This window comes from Pipistrellus hanaki (genome assembly GCF_964339955.1).
Source record: "Pipistrellus hanaki genome assembly, chromosome: 3".
Classification (NCBI taxonomy): domain Eukaryota; kingdom Metazoa; phylum Chordata; class Mammalia; order Chiroptera; family Vespertilionidae; genus Pipistrellus; species Pipistrellus hanaki.
The window spans coordinates 144,109,962-144,126,667 of NC_140505.1; the positions used below are offsets into that span (position 1 = coordinate 144,109,962).

At 53.4% G+C, this 16,706-nt stretch overlaps 1 protein-coding gene across 5 annotated transcripts in view; it reads left to right on the top strand.

Annotated features, from left to right (window-relative positions):
* FMNL3 (formin like 3) overlaps positions 1-16,706 on the top strand; it is a 58,157-nt gene that overhangs the window by 35,705 nt on the left and 5,746 nt on the right. For 2 of the 5 annotated variants that reach the window (XM_084877364.1, XM_084877366.1), the window contains exons 2-15: positions 2,477-2,560; positions 2,923-3,003; positions 3,265-3,341; positions 6,458-6,541; positions 9,459-9,611; positions 10,798-10,906; positions 11,083-11,159; positions 11,450-11,543; positions 13,119-13,193; positions 13,788-13,898; positions 14,199-14,348; positions 14,681-14,782; positions 15,681-15,960; positions 16,609-16,677. In XM_084877364.1, the coding sequence (XP_084733490.1) occupies positions 2,477-2,560; positions 2,923-3,003; positions 3,265-3,341; positions 6,458-6,541; positions 9,459-9,611; positions 10,798-10,906; positions 11,083-11,159; positions 11,450-11,543; positions 13,119-13,193; positions 13,788-13,898; positions 14,199-14,348; positions 14,681-14,782; positions 15,681-15,960; positions 16,609-16,677 (1,546 nt within the window). The remainder of the gene's footprint in view (positions 1-2,476; positions 2,561-2,922; positions 3,004-3,264; positions 3,342-6,457; positions 6,542-9,458; positions 9,612-10,797; positions 10,907-11,082; positions 11,160-11,449; positions 11,544-13,118; positions 13,194-13,787; positions 13,899-14,198; positions 14,349-14,680; positions 14,783-15,680; positions 15,961-16,608; positions 16,678-16,706) is intronic. The other 3 variants (XM_084877368.1, XM_084877367.1, XM_084877365.1) reach the window with 2 other exon arrangements.

Consider the following 16,706-nt stretch of genomic DNA (forward strand, 5'->3'; position numbering starts at 1 on the left):
AGCTCCCCTCCACCCGGTTGCCACCCCACCCCCTGCCCTTAGCCCGTCTTCCTCCCACCCCCCACTGTCCTCATCCATTGGTGTACGATTTTTGTCCAGTCTCTTCCCGCACCTCCCACTCCCACTTGGCCCCAAGAGTTGTCAGTCCACTCCCTTTCTATGCCCCTGATTCTATTATAGTCACCAGTTTATTCTGCTCATCAGATTTTTTTTATTCACTTGATTTTTAGATTCACTTGTTGATAGATATGTATTTGTTGTTCATAATTTTTTATCTTTACCTTTTTCTTCTTCTTCCTCTTCTTAAAGAATACCCTTCAGCATTTCATATAATACTGGTTTGGTGGTGATGAACTCCTTTAGTGTTTTCTTATCTGTGAAGCTCCTTATCTGACCTTCAATTCTGAATGATAGCTTTGCTAGGTAGAGTAATCTTGGTTGTAGGTTCTTGCTATTCATCACTTTAAATATTTCTTGCCACTCCCTTCTGGCCTGCATAGTTTCTGTGGAGAAATCAGCTGACAATAGTATGGGTGCTTCATTGTAGGTAACTAACTGTTTTTCTCTTGCTGCGTTTAATATTGTCTCTTTGTCTTTTGCTCTTGGCATTTTAATTATGATGTGTCTTGGTGTGGTCCTCTTTGGATTCCTCTTGTTTCAGGTTCTGTGCACTTCCTGGACTTGTAAGTCTATTTCTTTCACCAGGTGAGGGAAGTTTTCTGTCATTATTTCTTCAAGTAGATTTTCAATATATTGCTCTCTCTCTTCTTCTGATGTTGGTACACTTAAAGTTGTCCCAGGGGCTCCTTACACATCTTCATATTTTTGGGTTATTTTTTTATTCTTTTTTCTTTTCCGGTTGGGTGTGTTTTGCTTCTTCATATTTCAAATCTTTGACTTGATTCTTGTGATCCTCTAGTTTACTGTTGGATCTCTGTATATTATTATTTGGATCTCTGTATATTATTATTTTTTTTTAGTCGGTGTACACTTAATTCCTAGTTGGTCCTTTTTCATATCCTTGAGGGTCTGGCTAAATTTATCGGCAGTTTCTAGAAAATTCTTGAAAAATCTTATAACTGTGGTTTTGAACTCTATATCCAGTAGTTTGCTTTTCTCCATTTCTGTCATTTGTGACCTGTTTCTGGGCCTCCACATTTTAGCTGCTTCCCTGTGTTGATAGAGTGGCTTTGTGTGCTAGGTGTCCTATAGGGCCCAGTGGCTCAGCCTCCCCAATTAACTGAGGTGGACACTCTTGATACACCCCTTTGTGGGCTGTGTACAGTCTTGTTGTAGTTAAGCCTTGATTGTTTTTGGTATTACTGGGAAGAATTGACCTCCAGGCCAATTGGCTATGAGAATCAGCTTTGTCTATGATGGGAGAACTTCTGTGCTGGAGACACCCTTATGGGACAAGACTTGCTTCAGTGAGGCTTTGGTGCTCACTTTTGAGTCTGCCCCCTGAGAGTATCCCTTATAGTTCTAATTGTTGTAATCTGGAATGGTCCCACTCTGACCACTGGGAAATCCAAGGAGGTGCAAATTTAGCCTCTGTCTGAGGCCACCCAGCAGGAGCTACAGAGAGATCTTCAGATTCCTCTTCTTTGTTTGGGGTTTGGAGGTGCCCAGATGAGGCCCAGCTGTGAAGCAATGCAAGCCGCTATGGGGCGTTGGGCCTTCTTTTGGTGGCTCTGGGGCTCTGACCCAGCTGCAGTTTGCTAGGTAATTTTAGATTGCAAAAGCCTCTGCGCAAAGCTTGAGTGAGATGGGCGTCTCAGGGAATCTACAGGGCGTAGCAAACAGCTATGGCTGATCCTTGGCCCTGCCCTAAGAGGCCCCTGGGTCTCAGTGTCCCTCTGTAATCTCTGCAAGCACCTCTGAGAGAAAGCCGCCCTCAAGTTCCACCTAAACCCAGACAGTCCAGTTTCTCCCCATATGAGTTTGGGTCCGAGTCTCACTCAGAACTGGAGTTCAGAGCAGTTGGGAGCTTTTATCTCCCTCCTGATTTAAAAAGACAACTTCATCCTCAGTTGCCAGCCCTTTCCATGCTAACGCCTCTGTACCTCTGCACTTTACTTCCAAACCTCTTCTGAGTCTCAGAGTGCTTTTCTCTTTCCTTCTAGTTGTAGAATTACCACTCAGCCAGCCTTCCTGTGGTTCTGGATGATGTCCGTTTTGTCTTTTAGTTGTAGCTTTGAAGTGGTTGTATGAGGCAGCAATTTTAGGTGTTTACCTATGCCGCCATATTGGTTTCTCTAAAATACTCTTGACACACTAAATTGATTCCATGGCCTATGGTTTGGGAAACATTGTTCAATCAAGAGGCTAAATATGAAGGGTAGGCAGGAGGTCTGTCCCGCCTCTCTGAGCTTTCCTTATTAGAAATCAATATCAGGGAAAGGCATGCATAATCTAGCTTTTCTCTCCTCTGGGTGGGGGGAGCGTTCAACCCAATTGACTTGGCTTCTCTCCTCAGAGCTCCATGAACCTGCCCCCTGACAAGGCCCGGCTCCTGCGGCAGTACGACAATGAGAAGAAGTGGGATCTGATCTGTGACCAGGTATGGGGTTTGGGGCAGTGCTTGGAGATAGGGGTTATGTTTTAGGCAGAACAAGGTGGCAGGACCAAAAGGATGACTGCAGCCCTGGAGTCCCTTGAGGAAGCCTGGCCTGGCCTGGTCTCGGCCTCAGTCATTGCTCACTTCCTTTTCCAGTAGGATAGAGGCTCCCACAAAGAGCTATCTTGATTTCTTCCCAATGCACAGAGCCGGAAGGAGGTTAGTGTAGGATTGGGGTGTGGGGTGGGCAGTGGAGGAGTTTGGTAGTATCCCAGCAGAACCTGTTTCTGCCTTCCCCCAGGGCGAGGACTATCCCTGCAGGGAATAATCCAAAGGACCATTTTTCTCTCACTCTGCCCTTACAGGAACGATTCCAGGTGAAGAACCCCCCACATACTTATATCCAGAAACTCCAGAGCTTCTTGGACCCCAGTGTAACGAGGAAGGTGAAGTAAAGGCAGGGAGGGCCCATCTTGCTGCCCTCTATAGACCTGTGGGGCTTGGGGGCAAACCCTTTGACTTGGGTCATGAGCTTCTGAGCAATGGGAGTGGGTTTCCGGGTTCTGAGGCCATGAGTCTGGAATGGCTGGCAAATGATGGAGGGAAGGCCTGTAACTGCCCTCTTGTGTCCCCTCCCTTTTTTTCTCCCCCTTTTATTTGTACTATGGAGCTGGGTTGATCAATGACTGAAAATTGCATGTTTACAGAAGTTTAGGAGGAGAGTGCAGGAGTCCACCAAAGTACTGAGGGAGCTGGAGATCTCGCTTCGTACCAACCACATTGGGTGAGTCGGATTTGGCCGCCAGAGCCTCTTCACCTGGTCACTCCAGACTGGTCCTTCTGAGGAGAGTTTGCCTGTTTATCCCCCTGCCAGGGGCAGAGGTGCCCCTTGAATGGCTTTGGTTCCCCCAGAGCTTCAGACGGTTCCTTCCTGGCTTTTCTTCCCCTCATCTCTGCCAGCTGCTGTCTGGATGCTGCTGGCAAGCTTGGGGCCCTTCCTGGGGTCCTCAGCCTGTAGCTTTGAGTGGAAAACATTCCCGTAGCAGCTGAGACTGCAGTCTGCCTGTGGCCTGGGGCTGGGCCAAGTAAGGTCCAGAGGAGGCTGGGGTTGGGGAACACTTCGCCTTGGGTAGCTGAGACCTAGTTCCTGGACTATTCTGTACCCAGAAGATTATTTGCTTGATTTTAAGACAATCTTAAAATGAGCAGAACTTTCTTGAAGTATCAGGAAAGAAGATATAAGGCAGTGGGAGACAGGAGTGGAATGTCTTCTGTATTAACGGACCCTGGTCCTGTCAACCCACCAACAGGTCCCTAAGAGCTGTGTGAGTCTTTTTCTTCAGTCTCTGATGGGGAACCAGGACTTGCTGAACAGGCAGAGTGTGAAGTACAGGGAAAGATGGCTATGTGTCAGTTTTATAAAACCCTAACTAGCCAGAGTGTGTATAGTGAAAGTGAGTGAGAGGGAGGGAGGTGGAGAGAGAGAGAGAGAGAGAGAGAGAGAGAGAGAGAGAGAGAGGGAGGGAGGGAGAGAGAGAGAGAGAGAGAGAGAGAGAGAGAGAGAGAGAGAGAGAGAACACCTGATAGACAACAGTAGGCAGGGCTGCAATCCTGACCAAGGGCCTGCATGAGTGTTGAGAACTTACATGAGTGAGAAATCTAGCTGGGGGTAGGGGTGGAGGTCACTGGACAGGTGCCAGCCTCAGGGTCCTGGGTTTCCTGAGAGAAAAGCCAAATGACATCATCTGCTTTCCCTCCTGCCCGAGGCAGCTGCCTCCTTGTCTGCCCCAGGCTGAGCCTGACCAGGGCTCCGGTAGAGGCTATACCTGCACGTAGCAGCTGCTGCAGCAGTCACAGAGGAAATGGCCCCGGAGAGAACAGGAAGGGGACCGTTCCTGGCCTCGGTAGCTAGGCTCAAGGGCCAAAGTTGGCTTCCATACTTCATCTGTGAACCAGACATTGAAAGCTGAACTACATGAAACATGTGATGAAACCTCCACCTTTATTTGGTGACTCCTCAGAGGAGGAAAGACTGGCAGAGCCTCCTCAGCTGTCCTGCATGTGAGGGCAAGCGTAAAGCAGATGGCAGCCCGCAACACTACCTTCCACTCCGCACTCCAAGGGCCTTTCCTCCCTTCTCCCTTCCCTCCTTCTCAGGCCCTTCGGTCTTTTGTATCAAGTCTTGCTGCATGATGCTGGGGGTCTGCTTTTCTCCAGAGGGTCACAGAGCAGTGTGTGACAGCCCCTTCTGCCCTCCCCTCCTACCTGGCGCCTGCCCCTCTGGCCACTGGCCAGGAAGTGGGGCCAGAGCAGCATGGTTCCCAGGCCGGGGCCTCTTGGCAGCTGGCACACAGCTTAGAGGTCTGGACCTGGTCTTTGGTTCCCAGGGAACAGCTTAGTGTCTGGCATTTTAGGAGCTCCTGTCATCTGAACCGGCTTCTCCTGGTAGAGTCATACGGAGGGCCAGGGTCCTTCCGAGATTTCTGGGAGGCAGACTGTGCGGCTGTCCTGCTACGGGTGGGTGCTGCTGGGTGGTGGGAGCCCGGGGAACGGTAGGGAGAGGAGGATCCTGCTTTGTCCTGTGGAAGCTGGGTGGGAACCCAGACCTTGGAGCAGGGAGCTGGGAAGTGGGATTCCAGAGCCTCCGCAGCTCCTCCTCTCCCCACTTTGTATTGGTTCTCAGCCTTGCCTACGTGCCCTTTAACCTCTCCTCAAAGTGTCAAGATCCCGAAAATAGCAGTGTAGACTCAGACAGGAAATGAGAAGGGGGTGGGGAGCTGGAGAGCAGACAGACAGGAAACGGGAGGCCTGTTGGCCCCCAGAGAGGAAGCTAACTTCAGGCAGCTCCGGTGTCAGTCAGCCCCAGCCGGAGCCTGCTGCCAGATCTCAGCTGGGCTTGGTGCTCCGGCCCAGCCTCTCTGCAGCTCGGAGTGGGGCTGGCAAGCATGGCGCTGGTTTCCAGCTGTGGGGGAGAAGTGTCCCTGCAGGCTGTTGGGCTGGCCTTTAAAGACCCCAGGACACTCCGAGGGAACAGAGCATGGAGGACAGTCACGGCTTCATCCTGAGCTTTATGTCCTCTGCTCTCAGCGAACCCGTAACAGTCTCCCTAGGGCACGCTGTACCCTTCCCTTTCAGGGCTATCTCAGCCCCCCAGGCCTGGGGCGGGTGTGTGTGTGTGTGGAACTGCCTGGTCTGCCGTCTTTAGGGAGCCTTGTCTACCCTCCTGCCTCCCTGGCTGGTGGGGCCCAGCTCCTCAGTCCGGCTCTGAGTGGTCACAGCCATTCTGTAGTTACTTGAGTTCCTCACTGTTTCCCCATCCTTTTCCCGTTCTGCCAAACACACGACCCCCACCTACCCGTCTTTGCTCACTATTTCCTAAAATGCCTTTCCTTGAACTTGGTGCCCAAGAGCCCCGAGGCTCTATGTGCCTCTGTTCCATAGCTCCCTTTGACGCTTCTTGCTGGTCTTTTGACTGAAACTAGTCAAGGTGGGGATCTGCTGGTCTCTGTCAGGCATGGCTCTGTGCAAGGGCTGCAGTAAATGCTCTTGATAATCCCCCAATTCTTCCAACAAACATCATGCAAAGACAGAGTGCTCAGCCTTGTGCTAGACACCAGAGTCACAGAAAGTGAATGAGCCGGGCCTAGGCCTTTGAAGGACCGCCTGAAACCTTATTTGGCTGCTGTGGTGTCAGAAAGCTTTTACCTTAGCCATCCTTGGCTTTCTGGCCCAAGAGAGGTCCTGGCAGGTGACGTGGCCATGGGTGGGTCTGCCATGGGTTTTCATCTTCAAAATTTTCCCAGCCTAGTGCTAAGTTTTGGGGGATCCTAGAGGGTGTTGTTGGATCAGAGGTCCCTCTCTCTCCTCCCCCTCACCCCATTCTGTTTTCTGTATCTGTAGGTGGGTACGGGAGTTTTTGAATGATGAAAACAAAGGCCTGGATGTGCTGGTGGATTACCTGTCCTTTGCCCAATGTTCTGTCATGTGAGTACCACCCTGGGACTGGGGCTGGGACCAGTGAGGGAGGACAAAGAACACAGTCCCATTCTGATTGAAAGAGGAAGGTGAGATTGCAATAGTGAAGATGGGAATAGGGATCCCAGGCCAGAAGGGAGAGAGAGTGGGTGAGGGGACAGGCAGCCAAGTGAAGAATGCCAGGTGGCTGGAGGAGAAGGTGCATTTGGGGGGCAGGAGAAGAGAGACGTGGGAAGGGGGCTCAGAATTGGAACCTGGAGGATCCAGACTCCAGGCTAGGAGCAGTCCGAGGGGATGTCCTGGCTTCCGGGAGAGATTCCCTGTTGTTCATGTGATTTTGGAAAGCAAGTCTTCAAGAAGCTCCCTTGGGTCTCCAGTTGTGACAGGGTTACTCTAAGTCACTCCAGGAGCAGTGAGCATGACTTTTGACCCAGACTGACAGTGAGACATTCAGGGGCCTTTTGCAAGCAGGTTGGGAGCTTGGAGGCAGCCAGAAGTGAATTAACTCAGTTGAGAAGGCAGTGGAAGGAGTGAGGGGCTCTCAGGGAAGACAGAGAAGGGATGGATCTCTGTTGTTTCCCATTGTCTGAGCTCAGGCAAGTGTGTGTCCTCTTATATCAGAGGGGATCCACCTTCTGGGGTTCTAGACCTAGATGATAATGTGTGTAAAGCACTTTTCAGTATTTGAAGCATAAGTCTATACTATAGACTTATAAACTCTATAGTGTGCCGCCACTTTATTGTTAATTGAATATATGGAAAGAGGGATTATGGTGATCATTTACCAGAGGACAAATACACGCAAATTTATACTCTCTACTTAAGTCAGCTCTCGGGTGACCAGTTGGCCTGGTTTGCCTATGACTTTCCCCAGTTTTAATCCTGAAAGTCCCACATCCTGGGGAATTCCTCAGTCCCAGGACTCAGCCCTAGCCTCCACTTTCTTTTTTTTTTTTTTTTTTTTTTTTTTTAAATATATTTTATTGATATTTTACAGAGAGGAAGGGAGAGAGATAGAGAGCTAGAAACGTCGATGAGAGAGAAACATCGACCAGCTGCCTCTTGCACACCCCCCACCGGGGATGTGCCCGCACCCAAGGTACATGCCCTTGACCGGAATCGAACCTGGGACCTTTCAGTCCACAGACCGATGCTCTACCACTGAGCCAAACCAGTTTTGGCCCTAGCCTCCACTTTCATGTTTCTGGCTACTGTCCTCGTCCTCTGGCTGTTCTTTGTCCAGCAGATCTTCTCTCGTCTCCTTAGGGTTTCAAACAAATGCCTTTCCTAGGTTTGGCCTCTGCTGTCTTTTCAAGGTCATCTCTGTTAGAGCCCAGAGCCGCCCACTCCCCATTCCCATCCTTGCAGAAGTGCCTCGGGAGCCTCCTCTCCCTTTAAAAACCACGCTTTTTATAGAAAGAAATGAAAAACATTTGCTGAAGTGATTTTTTAAAAATTCAAAACTTTAAAAGTAAAAAGATGTAGGTCATAATTCCAAATAAGCCTGTCTTGTTTAAAAAGCAAACAAATCCCAGCAAAACCAAAAGACACTGGGACCTCAGAACGGTATGGTGCACAGCACTGCCTCTGACTGTATTTGAAAGAAAGACTTGGGGCGGGCGTGGGTGTGGGATGGAGGAGAGAATGTGTGTGTGGGGGAAGGGTTGAGAGGAAAGGGTAAAGCCAAATAGAGTTTGCGTGAAGGCATTTTTTGTAAACAGTACATACCAGTGTGGGAAATACTACTAGTTAGTAATGGAGAGAAGCCACGGGCATCTGTTCCCTGTCAATGAGACTCCTCTACTTGAGCCCCATTAAACATCTATCGGCAAGGACTCTGAGGCCACTCCTGCTTTCTTTGGAACATTCAAGTATCTGCACATGTCACTTCCTACTTCACAAACCCTCGGCCCCTGTGCCTTTGACCCCCAGGCTATGCATGTCTGAGCAGAAGGCTCCGTGGGGAAGAGCCTGTAGGAGATGCTGGCTGAGTCCTTAGTGACCTGCAGGGACCAGGACAGGAAAGAGGTGCGAGCTAGCTTCTCAGAGGGCATTGACCCAGATGTGGGGATATGCAAGGGAGAAGGCTCAATGGCTGGGTGACCTCAAATTGTCCTCCTTGCCCTGGCCACACACCCCAGCTGCTGAAACATCTGGTCCCGAAAGCATGAAGTAACAAACAGAGAAACCATCCCAATCCTGTAAGGGATGAACTACGGATGCCAGGCCACTCCCTGGACTTGTGTGATTCCTTTCCCCAGGGAAGCTGAGGCCCAACAAGCCTCTATCCCAGAAAAGCCTAAAAGCCTCATGTGGAACCACAGAAAGCCAGTCATTCGAATCCAGTGACAGTATGGGACCATGATCTCCTCCTGACACAAGGCTGTCCCTCTCGGAGTTCCCTGGGACCCCTGTTTTCTTCCACTCTGACCCACCCTCAGTCTCAGCCCAGAAACAGGGGGGCTCCCTCAGGGCACTCGGGCTCCTTTGGCCGCTGCCATTTACCCACGAACAAGACCTGCAGGTGGCGTGTTCCTGCAGTTGGCAGGTTCTCTGTGGGGAGCCCCCCTTTTCTGAGATGTCCCCTCTGAGGTGGAGAGTGCAGCAGGTACCCACTACCCCCCTCCCTTTGGGCCCATGGGAGGGTCACTCCGTGAGTTGCCTGGCCAGTGGGCGCAGCGCTGGCCTCCGTCAGCATTCCTGTCTCCCCAGACCCCTCCTGGTTGCTTCCTGTGCCCGCTCTGCCCTTTGTCCTATGTTGTTGGCTCTCCCAAGCAGGATTGGGTCTCTGTTGCCCAACTCCACTTTCTCCTCTGATGCTCTTGCTTATTGTTGCCCTAGAAGTCTACAGGGCAGGGGTGGGCTTGCCAGGGGTCTTGGCACTGAATTTCTTTTGTATGTGCGCATGTGTCCTTCCCTGCTCCAGGTTTGACTTTGAGGGTCTGGAGAGTGGTGACGACGGTGCATTTGACAAGCTCCGGTCCTGGAGCAGGTCCATTGAGGACCTGCAGCCTCCCAGCGCCCTGTCAGCCCCCTTCACCAACAGCCTCGCTCGCTCTGCGCGCCAGTCTGTGCTCCGGTATGTGTGCTCTTGCTCTGCCCGCCTGCCTCCCCCAGCCCCAGGCCAGGTCCCGGTAACAGCGGTGAGTGCTCATGCGCCTCCTTCCACTCTTGCTTCCAGGCTCAGCTCTCTTGCCTCTGCCTGCCAGTCTGTCTCTGGTCTGTCCTCTTTGTCTCCTTGACTCTGCCCAGCGATCTGTCCTGGGTAAGTATATTGCCCTCAGCTATGCCCACCCCATCTGGGGTTCCTCCTCGCCCCTTCTCTGGGGCTCCTCCATTCCTCATTCTCGCTCTGCCATTCCTCCCAGTCTCCCAGGCAGGGCTGTGCTCACCCAGCTCCCTCACCTTCACCGGGGGCTCCAGCTCCCGCCTCCTGTCTGTTTCCCTCTGGCTCTGCTCTCTGCTCCATCGGCTGCTCAGAGACCAGCTTCCACCCACCCTGCCTCCTGCTCACCCTCCCTTCACGTCTTCCTTTAGGCCCGTTCTCTCCACGGCTCCCAGGTATTCATCTGTCTGCAGTATCATAAGAGCTGTCCTGCCTGGAGGCAGGTGGCGGGACCTGGTGACTTGGAGCCCCGCCCACCTAGGGAGGCTTTCCTGTGGCCCTCTCCGTGGTCTCTCTCTCATGCCATACTCTCATCTCCTGTCTCCTCCGGGTTTTGCACTCTGACACTGCTCATCACTCCAGTCCTGCATGAGCAGATACCATTTGTGCTTCCTCTTTCTTCATGAGACATCATTGCGGGGAGGGGAGGATGCAAAGTCAGACGTAGCCCCAGGTACTCCTAAAGCCTTTGGGGTCTGTGCTGCCTTTTCTGGGTCACAGAAGTGGGATGGGAGCCAAGTGCTCCTGCCCCAGGGAATGGTGGCAGATACAGCAACTGGAGGAGGAGGAGGAAAGGCTCGAATGGACATCTCCCTGGACCCCTCGAGGACTAGGAAGGCATATACACCTGCTGTTGTATTTTGAAGGACCTCTGGGCTTAGGAGGTTTGGGCACTAATTATACAGCAGGTCCTGGATAGTTCCCGGTGAAGGCCTGCTCCAGGGGGTGACACGGCTGAGCGCCTGCCCTGCACCCTCTCTCTCTGGGCTGGCGGTGCAAGGTCCTCTTTCCTCCTCTTCTGCTGCTGCTGAGGGTCAGCCTGCTGTCTGGATGCTGGTGAGCACTCCTAGCCTTTCGCCAACAGCCGCCTCTCCCCCAGGTACAGCACTCTCCCCGGGCGCAGGGCCCTGAAGAACTCCCGCCTGGTGAGCCAGAAGGATGATGTCCACGTCTGCATCCTTTGTCTCAGAGCCATCATGAACTATCAGGTGAGGGGGCAGCACCAGCCACAGGGCTCGGCCTCTTCTGCTCGCCTCCCAAACCAGGAGAGCTAGGAGGGCGCCAGCTTTAAAAGAAGTTTGCTGGTGGGCCTACAGTCTAGTCAAGGATCTGCCTTCCCCACCATCAAGGACTCTCCTCCTTCTGCTTTTTCCCTTCGCTACAGTACGGATTCAACCTGGTCATGTCCCACCCCCATGCTGTCAACGAGATTGCGCTCAGTCTCAACAACAAGAATCCAAGGTGAGCTCTTCCCGTTCCTCCGCGCTCTGCACAGGACTGGAGTTCTGGGCTCCACCTGTCGCTGGCCGTGGAGTCCTGTGGCCTCTGCTGGAGGGCAGTGTCCCTGGCTTCCCTGTGTTTGCACAGCTTAGTGCGGGAGCAGCCTGCCTTCTGCCTCCTACTCGTACCCGCCTCTCCCCTCACCAGTGAGGCTGGCTCCGCTCTCGGAAAGGACTCCCAGTTGTGCGGTTGAGCTGTGAGGTGGCCATAGTGGGGAGCTAAGGTGTTAATCTTCCTGCTTTGCCCTTCAGGACCAAAGCCCTTGTCTTGGAGCTCCTAGCAGCCGTGTGTTTGGTGCGGGGAGGACACGAAATCATTCTTGCTGCTTTTGACAACTTCAAAGAGGTCAGTCTTCTGCCCCAGCCAGTTCGGCTCCGTGGATAGAGTGTTGGCCCATGGGCTGAGGGGTCCCGGGTTTGATTCCAGTCAAGGGCGTGTACCTAGGTTGCAGACTTGATCGCTGGCCCTGGTCAGGGCATGTGCAGGAGGCAACTGATATATATGTCTCGCACATCAATGTTTCTCTCTGTCTCTTCCCCCTTCCTTCCACTCTCTCTAAAAATCAATGGAAAAATATCCTCAGGCGAGGACAAACAAAACAAAACAAAAAAACCAAAGAGTCAGTCAGTCTTTGTGTGTGTGTGTGTGTGTGTGTGTGTGTATTTGACAGGAGGAGATGGGAGTAAGGTGGGTCAGCTGCCTTTCCTGCAATCTTACACATCCCAATGATTCCATCATTTTAGCATCCCAGTGCTTACCTAGGTAGCCTGTCAACCTCTTCCCCTCACCCCTCTAAATCCAGAATTTCAGTTTTATCAGGTTGTGTCAGGGAAGTTATGAACCGACCAGCTAAGGATGCCCTCAGAGAGCTGAGGTCTCTAGTCCAGTGGGCCTGGCCTGGCCATACATCAGAATGCCCGGAGAGCGCCGGGACCAGTTTGGCTCAATGGATAGAGCGTCGGCTTGGGGACTGAAAGGTCCCAGGTTCGATTCCGGTCAAGGGCATGTACCTTGGTTGCGGGCATATCCCCAGTAGGGGGTGTGCAAGAAGCAGCTGATCGATGACTCTCATTGATGTTTCTAACTCTCTATCTCTCTCCCTTCCTCTCTGTATAAAATCAATAAAAAAAATATTTAAAAAAAAAAAAAAAAGAATGCCTGGAGAGCTTGTTACGCAAACAGACTGAGAGGCCTGGGGATCTGTGCTTTAGCAGGCTCCCCAGGTGTTCTGAGGCAGCGGACCTACTGGCTGAGCCCACGGCAGCTCTCTGTGCAATGAGAGGAGAAGGCAGGCCAGGACCCTCCTGGGTTGGTGGCTGATATTGGTGAGGGAGAGGGTAGGAGGCTTCTTCTTAGAATTTCCCCAGCTCCGGGCCTGGCTCTGAAACCCCTATCTGCTTGAACATAGGATTCCTCGCCATCCAGCTGCAGCTGCTGGCCCACCCCTCCCCTCTCTGTACTGCTTCCCTAGCGTCCATTGTTCAGCCAGGAAATGGCTCTTCCTCCTTGAAGCCAGAGCTCAGCGGAGTCTCAGGACCCTCAGCACAGGGGCTTTCCTGCCTCCTGGTCTCTCTTCTTCATCCCCACTAGGACCTCAGCCAGGGCCTCCAGCCTTCCTCCTTGCTCCCTCCTTCCCTCAGTAACTTGGCCACAGCAAACCCCTGTTTCTCGTAGGCCTCCCAGAGGCTCCTAAAGCTCACACTAAGTCACAGGCTTTCTTGAACTCCAGGAGGGAACCAGGACAGACGCCAGCTCCCAGGCTTTCTTCTGTCATGTCCCGAATGGCTCATTGCAGAGAGAGAATTGTGCTTAAACTTGGTCTGAATCAGTCCCCTGGCCATGGTGTAGCTGGGAGCCAGGGCTCAGGGGTGTGGGCTCTGCCTGGGGCGAGTCCTTTCACTGAGAAGTTCGATTGTTCAGGTATGCAAGGAGCTGCACCGCTTTGAGAAGCTGATGGAGTACTTCCGGAATGAGGACAGCAACATCGACTTCATGGTGAGGAACTGGGCCCGGGCCCAGCAGGGCGGCGTGCTCCTGAGACCAGGGGCCAGGCGGACAGTGGATTTTGGTCTGTGGAAAACCTAGGATTCTCTTTACCCAGGAAATGCTCCTTGTCCACTGGCCCACCCCAGAGAGCTTTTAGAAACTAAGAGAGTGTCATTTGGGCATCCTGGGTCTGCCTTCTTTCCCCTTTCGGTGGCCTTATCTTATCATCCCTGGTTGGGACCCTCTTTGAGCTGCTTTCCCTTTCCCTGCCTCTTCTCCCAGCTTCTTTGCTCTTGTGTAGGATTTTCAGCTAAGCAGGGACACCTCAAGGAGCACCTGCTGATGTGCCGAGGAAATCAGAGCGGTGCTTTAGTGACATCTGTTTCTCATGTGATTTACTTACCTTAATACTCTGAATGCTAGGTTTGACTTTTTTAAGTTAAAATGCTCTTTTGTTCCCAGAAAGATGTAACTTTTTTATTCACTGCTTTTGATGATCCACCTGCCAATGCTGGTTCTAACAGCCACCCACCCTCCCTTTCTCTTGGTTTCTCCCCGTTGGTCTCTTCCCTGTCTCTGGCCATTGGGGCCGCTTCTTCCCAGGTGGCCTGCATGCAGTTTATCAACATTGTGGTGCACTCGGTGGAGGATATGAACTTCCGGGTCCACCTGCAGTATGAGTTTACTAAGCTGGGGCTGGAGGAGTTCCTGCAGGTGAGCCTGGCTGCATCCTCATAGCGGGAGGAGCTTTGGGGCAAAGGACCAGCTGAGCCATATCACAAAGGGTTTTGGGGTGTGTTTTTACAAGAACCTAGTCATGGATGCTCCTGGTACCCTGCCTGTCTTCCGTGGCATGGGACTCAGACCTGCCCTCAGCGGGCGTCCCAATCAGACAGCTCCCTGGCGAGAATCTGGCATATCCGCAGCAGCTTTAGGAAGCAGCCGAGGAGGGTGGTGAGGACTAAGTCTTTCTCCGGAGGCTCCTCCGACCATGACGCCCTCTGCTCTCCCTAGAAGTCGAGGCACACGGAGAGCGAGAAGCTGCAGGTGCAGATCCAGGCGTACCTGGAGAACGTGTTTGACGTGGGGGGGTTGCTGGAGGATGCCGAGACCAAGAACGTGGCCCTGGAGAAGGTGGAGGAGCTGGAGGAGCATGTGTCGCACGTAGGTGGTGGGTCCTCCTCTCTTCCAGAACCACTGTTGGGGGGAAATCCTGAGCTGACCCACCCGCCTCTAGATTGGGCACCAGCGGGCTCTTTAAAGCATGCCTCAGACCACCCAGAGATTGAAACACCCACTGACCTCCGCACGGTGGTCCCTATCTCAAGAGGCTCTGATATGGCCATTTGCCTTTACTGCTTCACGTGGTCTCAGACCCTGGGCCCACGGGAGCAGCAACGCAGGGGACCCTGCCCTGGGGCCCGGGTCCTGACTGGGGTTCAAGCCATGCTGAGTGCCCAGGCTTTAGCCCCAAACCTGCCCTTCCCGGCCTGCAGCTCACAGAGAAGCTTCTGGACCTAGAGAACGAGAACATGATGCGGGTGGCGGAGCTGGAGAAGCAGCTGCTGCAGCGGGAGAAGGAACTTGAGAGCGTCAAGGTGCCAGCAGCCGGGGGGAGGCCGACTGCGCTGGGCCAGGGCCTGAGGGCGGTTTCTCTCTCCTGAGTCATGTCGAGTCTTTGAGAATCCAGCTCTTGATTCATGACCTTGAGGCATGCGATGCAAGTGGGCTGATGATTTCACCCATATTTTGGTTGGAGAGACAAGCTGAAGCCAGAGTGGGCCAGACATGCACACAAGAAGGCGGGAGTGTATGGGGCACCCATGGGCACCTCTGGGGTCCAGCCCTCCTCCTACAAGCCGTCCTTCTGCACCTCCTTGCTCCCCAGCCCTGCATCCTGAGCAGGCTCAGAGCAGCCCAGTCCTTGGGGCTGCTATTAGGAGACACGCCAGCAGGGGCTCCTCATATTTCAGCGTCTTCTCTGTCCCCTGAGCTAACTTTTTGTTATAAAATCACACCTTAACCGATCCCTTCTTCCGAAGGAATACAGCCAGACTGGCTCTTGTCGAGCTCAGTATGCTGTGTGTCTGCTGCGCCCCTGCTCGGAGCCGGAAGCTCTGCATCAGGAGTAGGAGGGTCCCCGGTGGCCAAGGCAGGGTCTTGTCTGTAGGGGCTCCCAATGGAGCGACTACACAAGGTCACTGAAATGGGAGCAGAGGCGCTCAGAGAGCTGAGGGCCGCAGAGCAGGATGGCAGTGGGTCAGGAAGAGTTGCCCAGGGGCACCTTCCACCTGGGCCTGGAAGGGACCATAGACTAAGGCGGGAGCGGAAAGGAAGGACACAGCAGGACTGTGCTCCTCGTTCCGCCTCCCCCTGGTCCCCACCCAGGATTCTAGCGGGAGCAGCGATCCTAGCTGGGAGACAGGAAGTCTCACTCCTGGGCAGTGACTGCTGTGTCGTCAGCCCTTTCTTTTCTGATGGCGCGTCTGCCGACAGGAGACGTACGAGAACACGAGCCACCAGGTGCACACCCTGCGGCGAATCATCAAAGAGAAGGAGGAGGCCTTCCAGCGCCGATGCCACTTGGAGCCCAACGCCCGGGACTTGGAGTCGGTGGGCAGCGAGGCCCTGGCCCGGGTGGGCCCTGCAGAGCTGAGCGTGGGCATGCCGTCCTCTGACCTGGACCTCCTGGCGCCAGCCCCGCCCCCTGAGGAGGCCCTCCCTTTGCCTCCTCCACCTGCTCCTCCGTTGCCCCCTCCACCTCCCCCTCTACCAGGTAAGGAGGACCCTGGGAGTTAGGAGCGGCAGCCTCATTGTGGGGCCAGACCCAAACCCCAGTCACCAGTGCCTTCCTCAGGGAGAAGCTGGGGACCTGGCTGGAAGGGTGTGGCAGGTGGGAGAGGGCCGAGGGGGTGGTCTAGAATCTGAGGGAGCTCAAATTACTAGGGAAGGGAAGTCTAGGGGTGGACATGGATCTGTTTTAAGGATCATAAAGCTGCTGCTCCCGATTCCTCTGAACACAGTCAAGGAGGCTCAGATCAAAGCAAGAGAGTGGGCCAGAGACAACCAAGGCCTGCCCCAGCCACTGGGGCCAGGAGTTCATGTAGCCTCCATCCCTGAGTTTTGTTTTGTTTTGTTTTTGTTTTTTAATATTCATCTGAGAATACGTTTAGAGAGATGGAGAGGGAAAAGGACAGAGAAAGAAAAACATGGATCGGTTGCCTTCCATATGCACCCTAACCAGGGATCACACCCACAACCTAGGTGTGTGCCCTGTCTGGGAATTGAGCCCATAACCTTTGGTGCAAGAGACGATGCTCCCACCAACTGAGCCACCCGGCCAGGGACCCTGAGAGTCTTTAAGGGCGAGTGGGATGAGAGGGGGGACCTCTTAAGAGTCACGGTACCATTCTTCTTCCCCCAGACAAGTGTCCTCCCGCCCCGCCTCTCCCTGGCGCTGCTCCCTCTGTGGTGCTGACAGTAGGTCTGTCAGGTGAGTGTCCCAGGGCTCTGGCCGGAGCT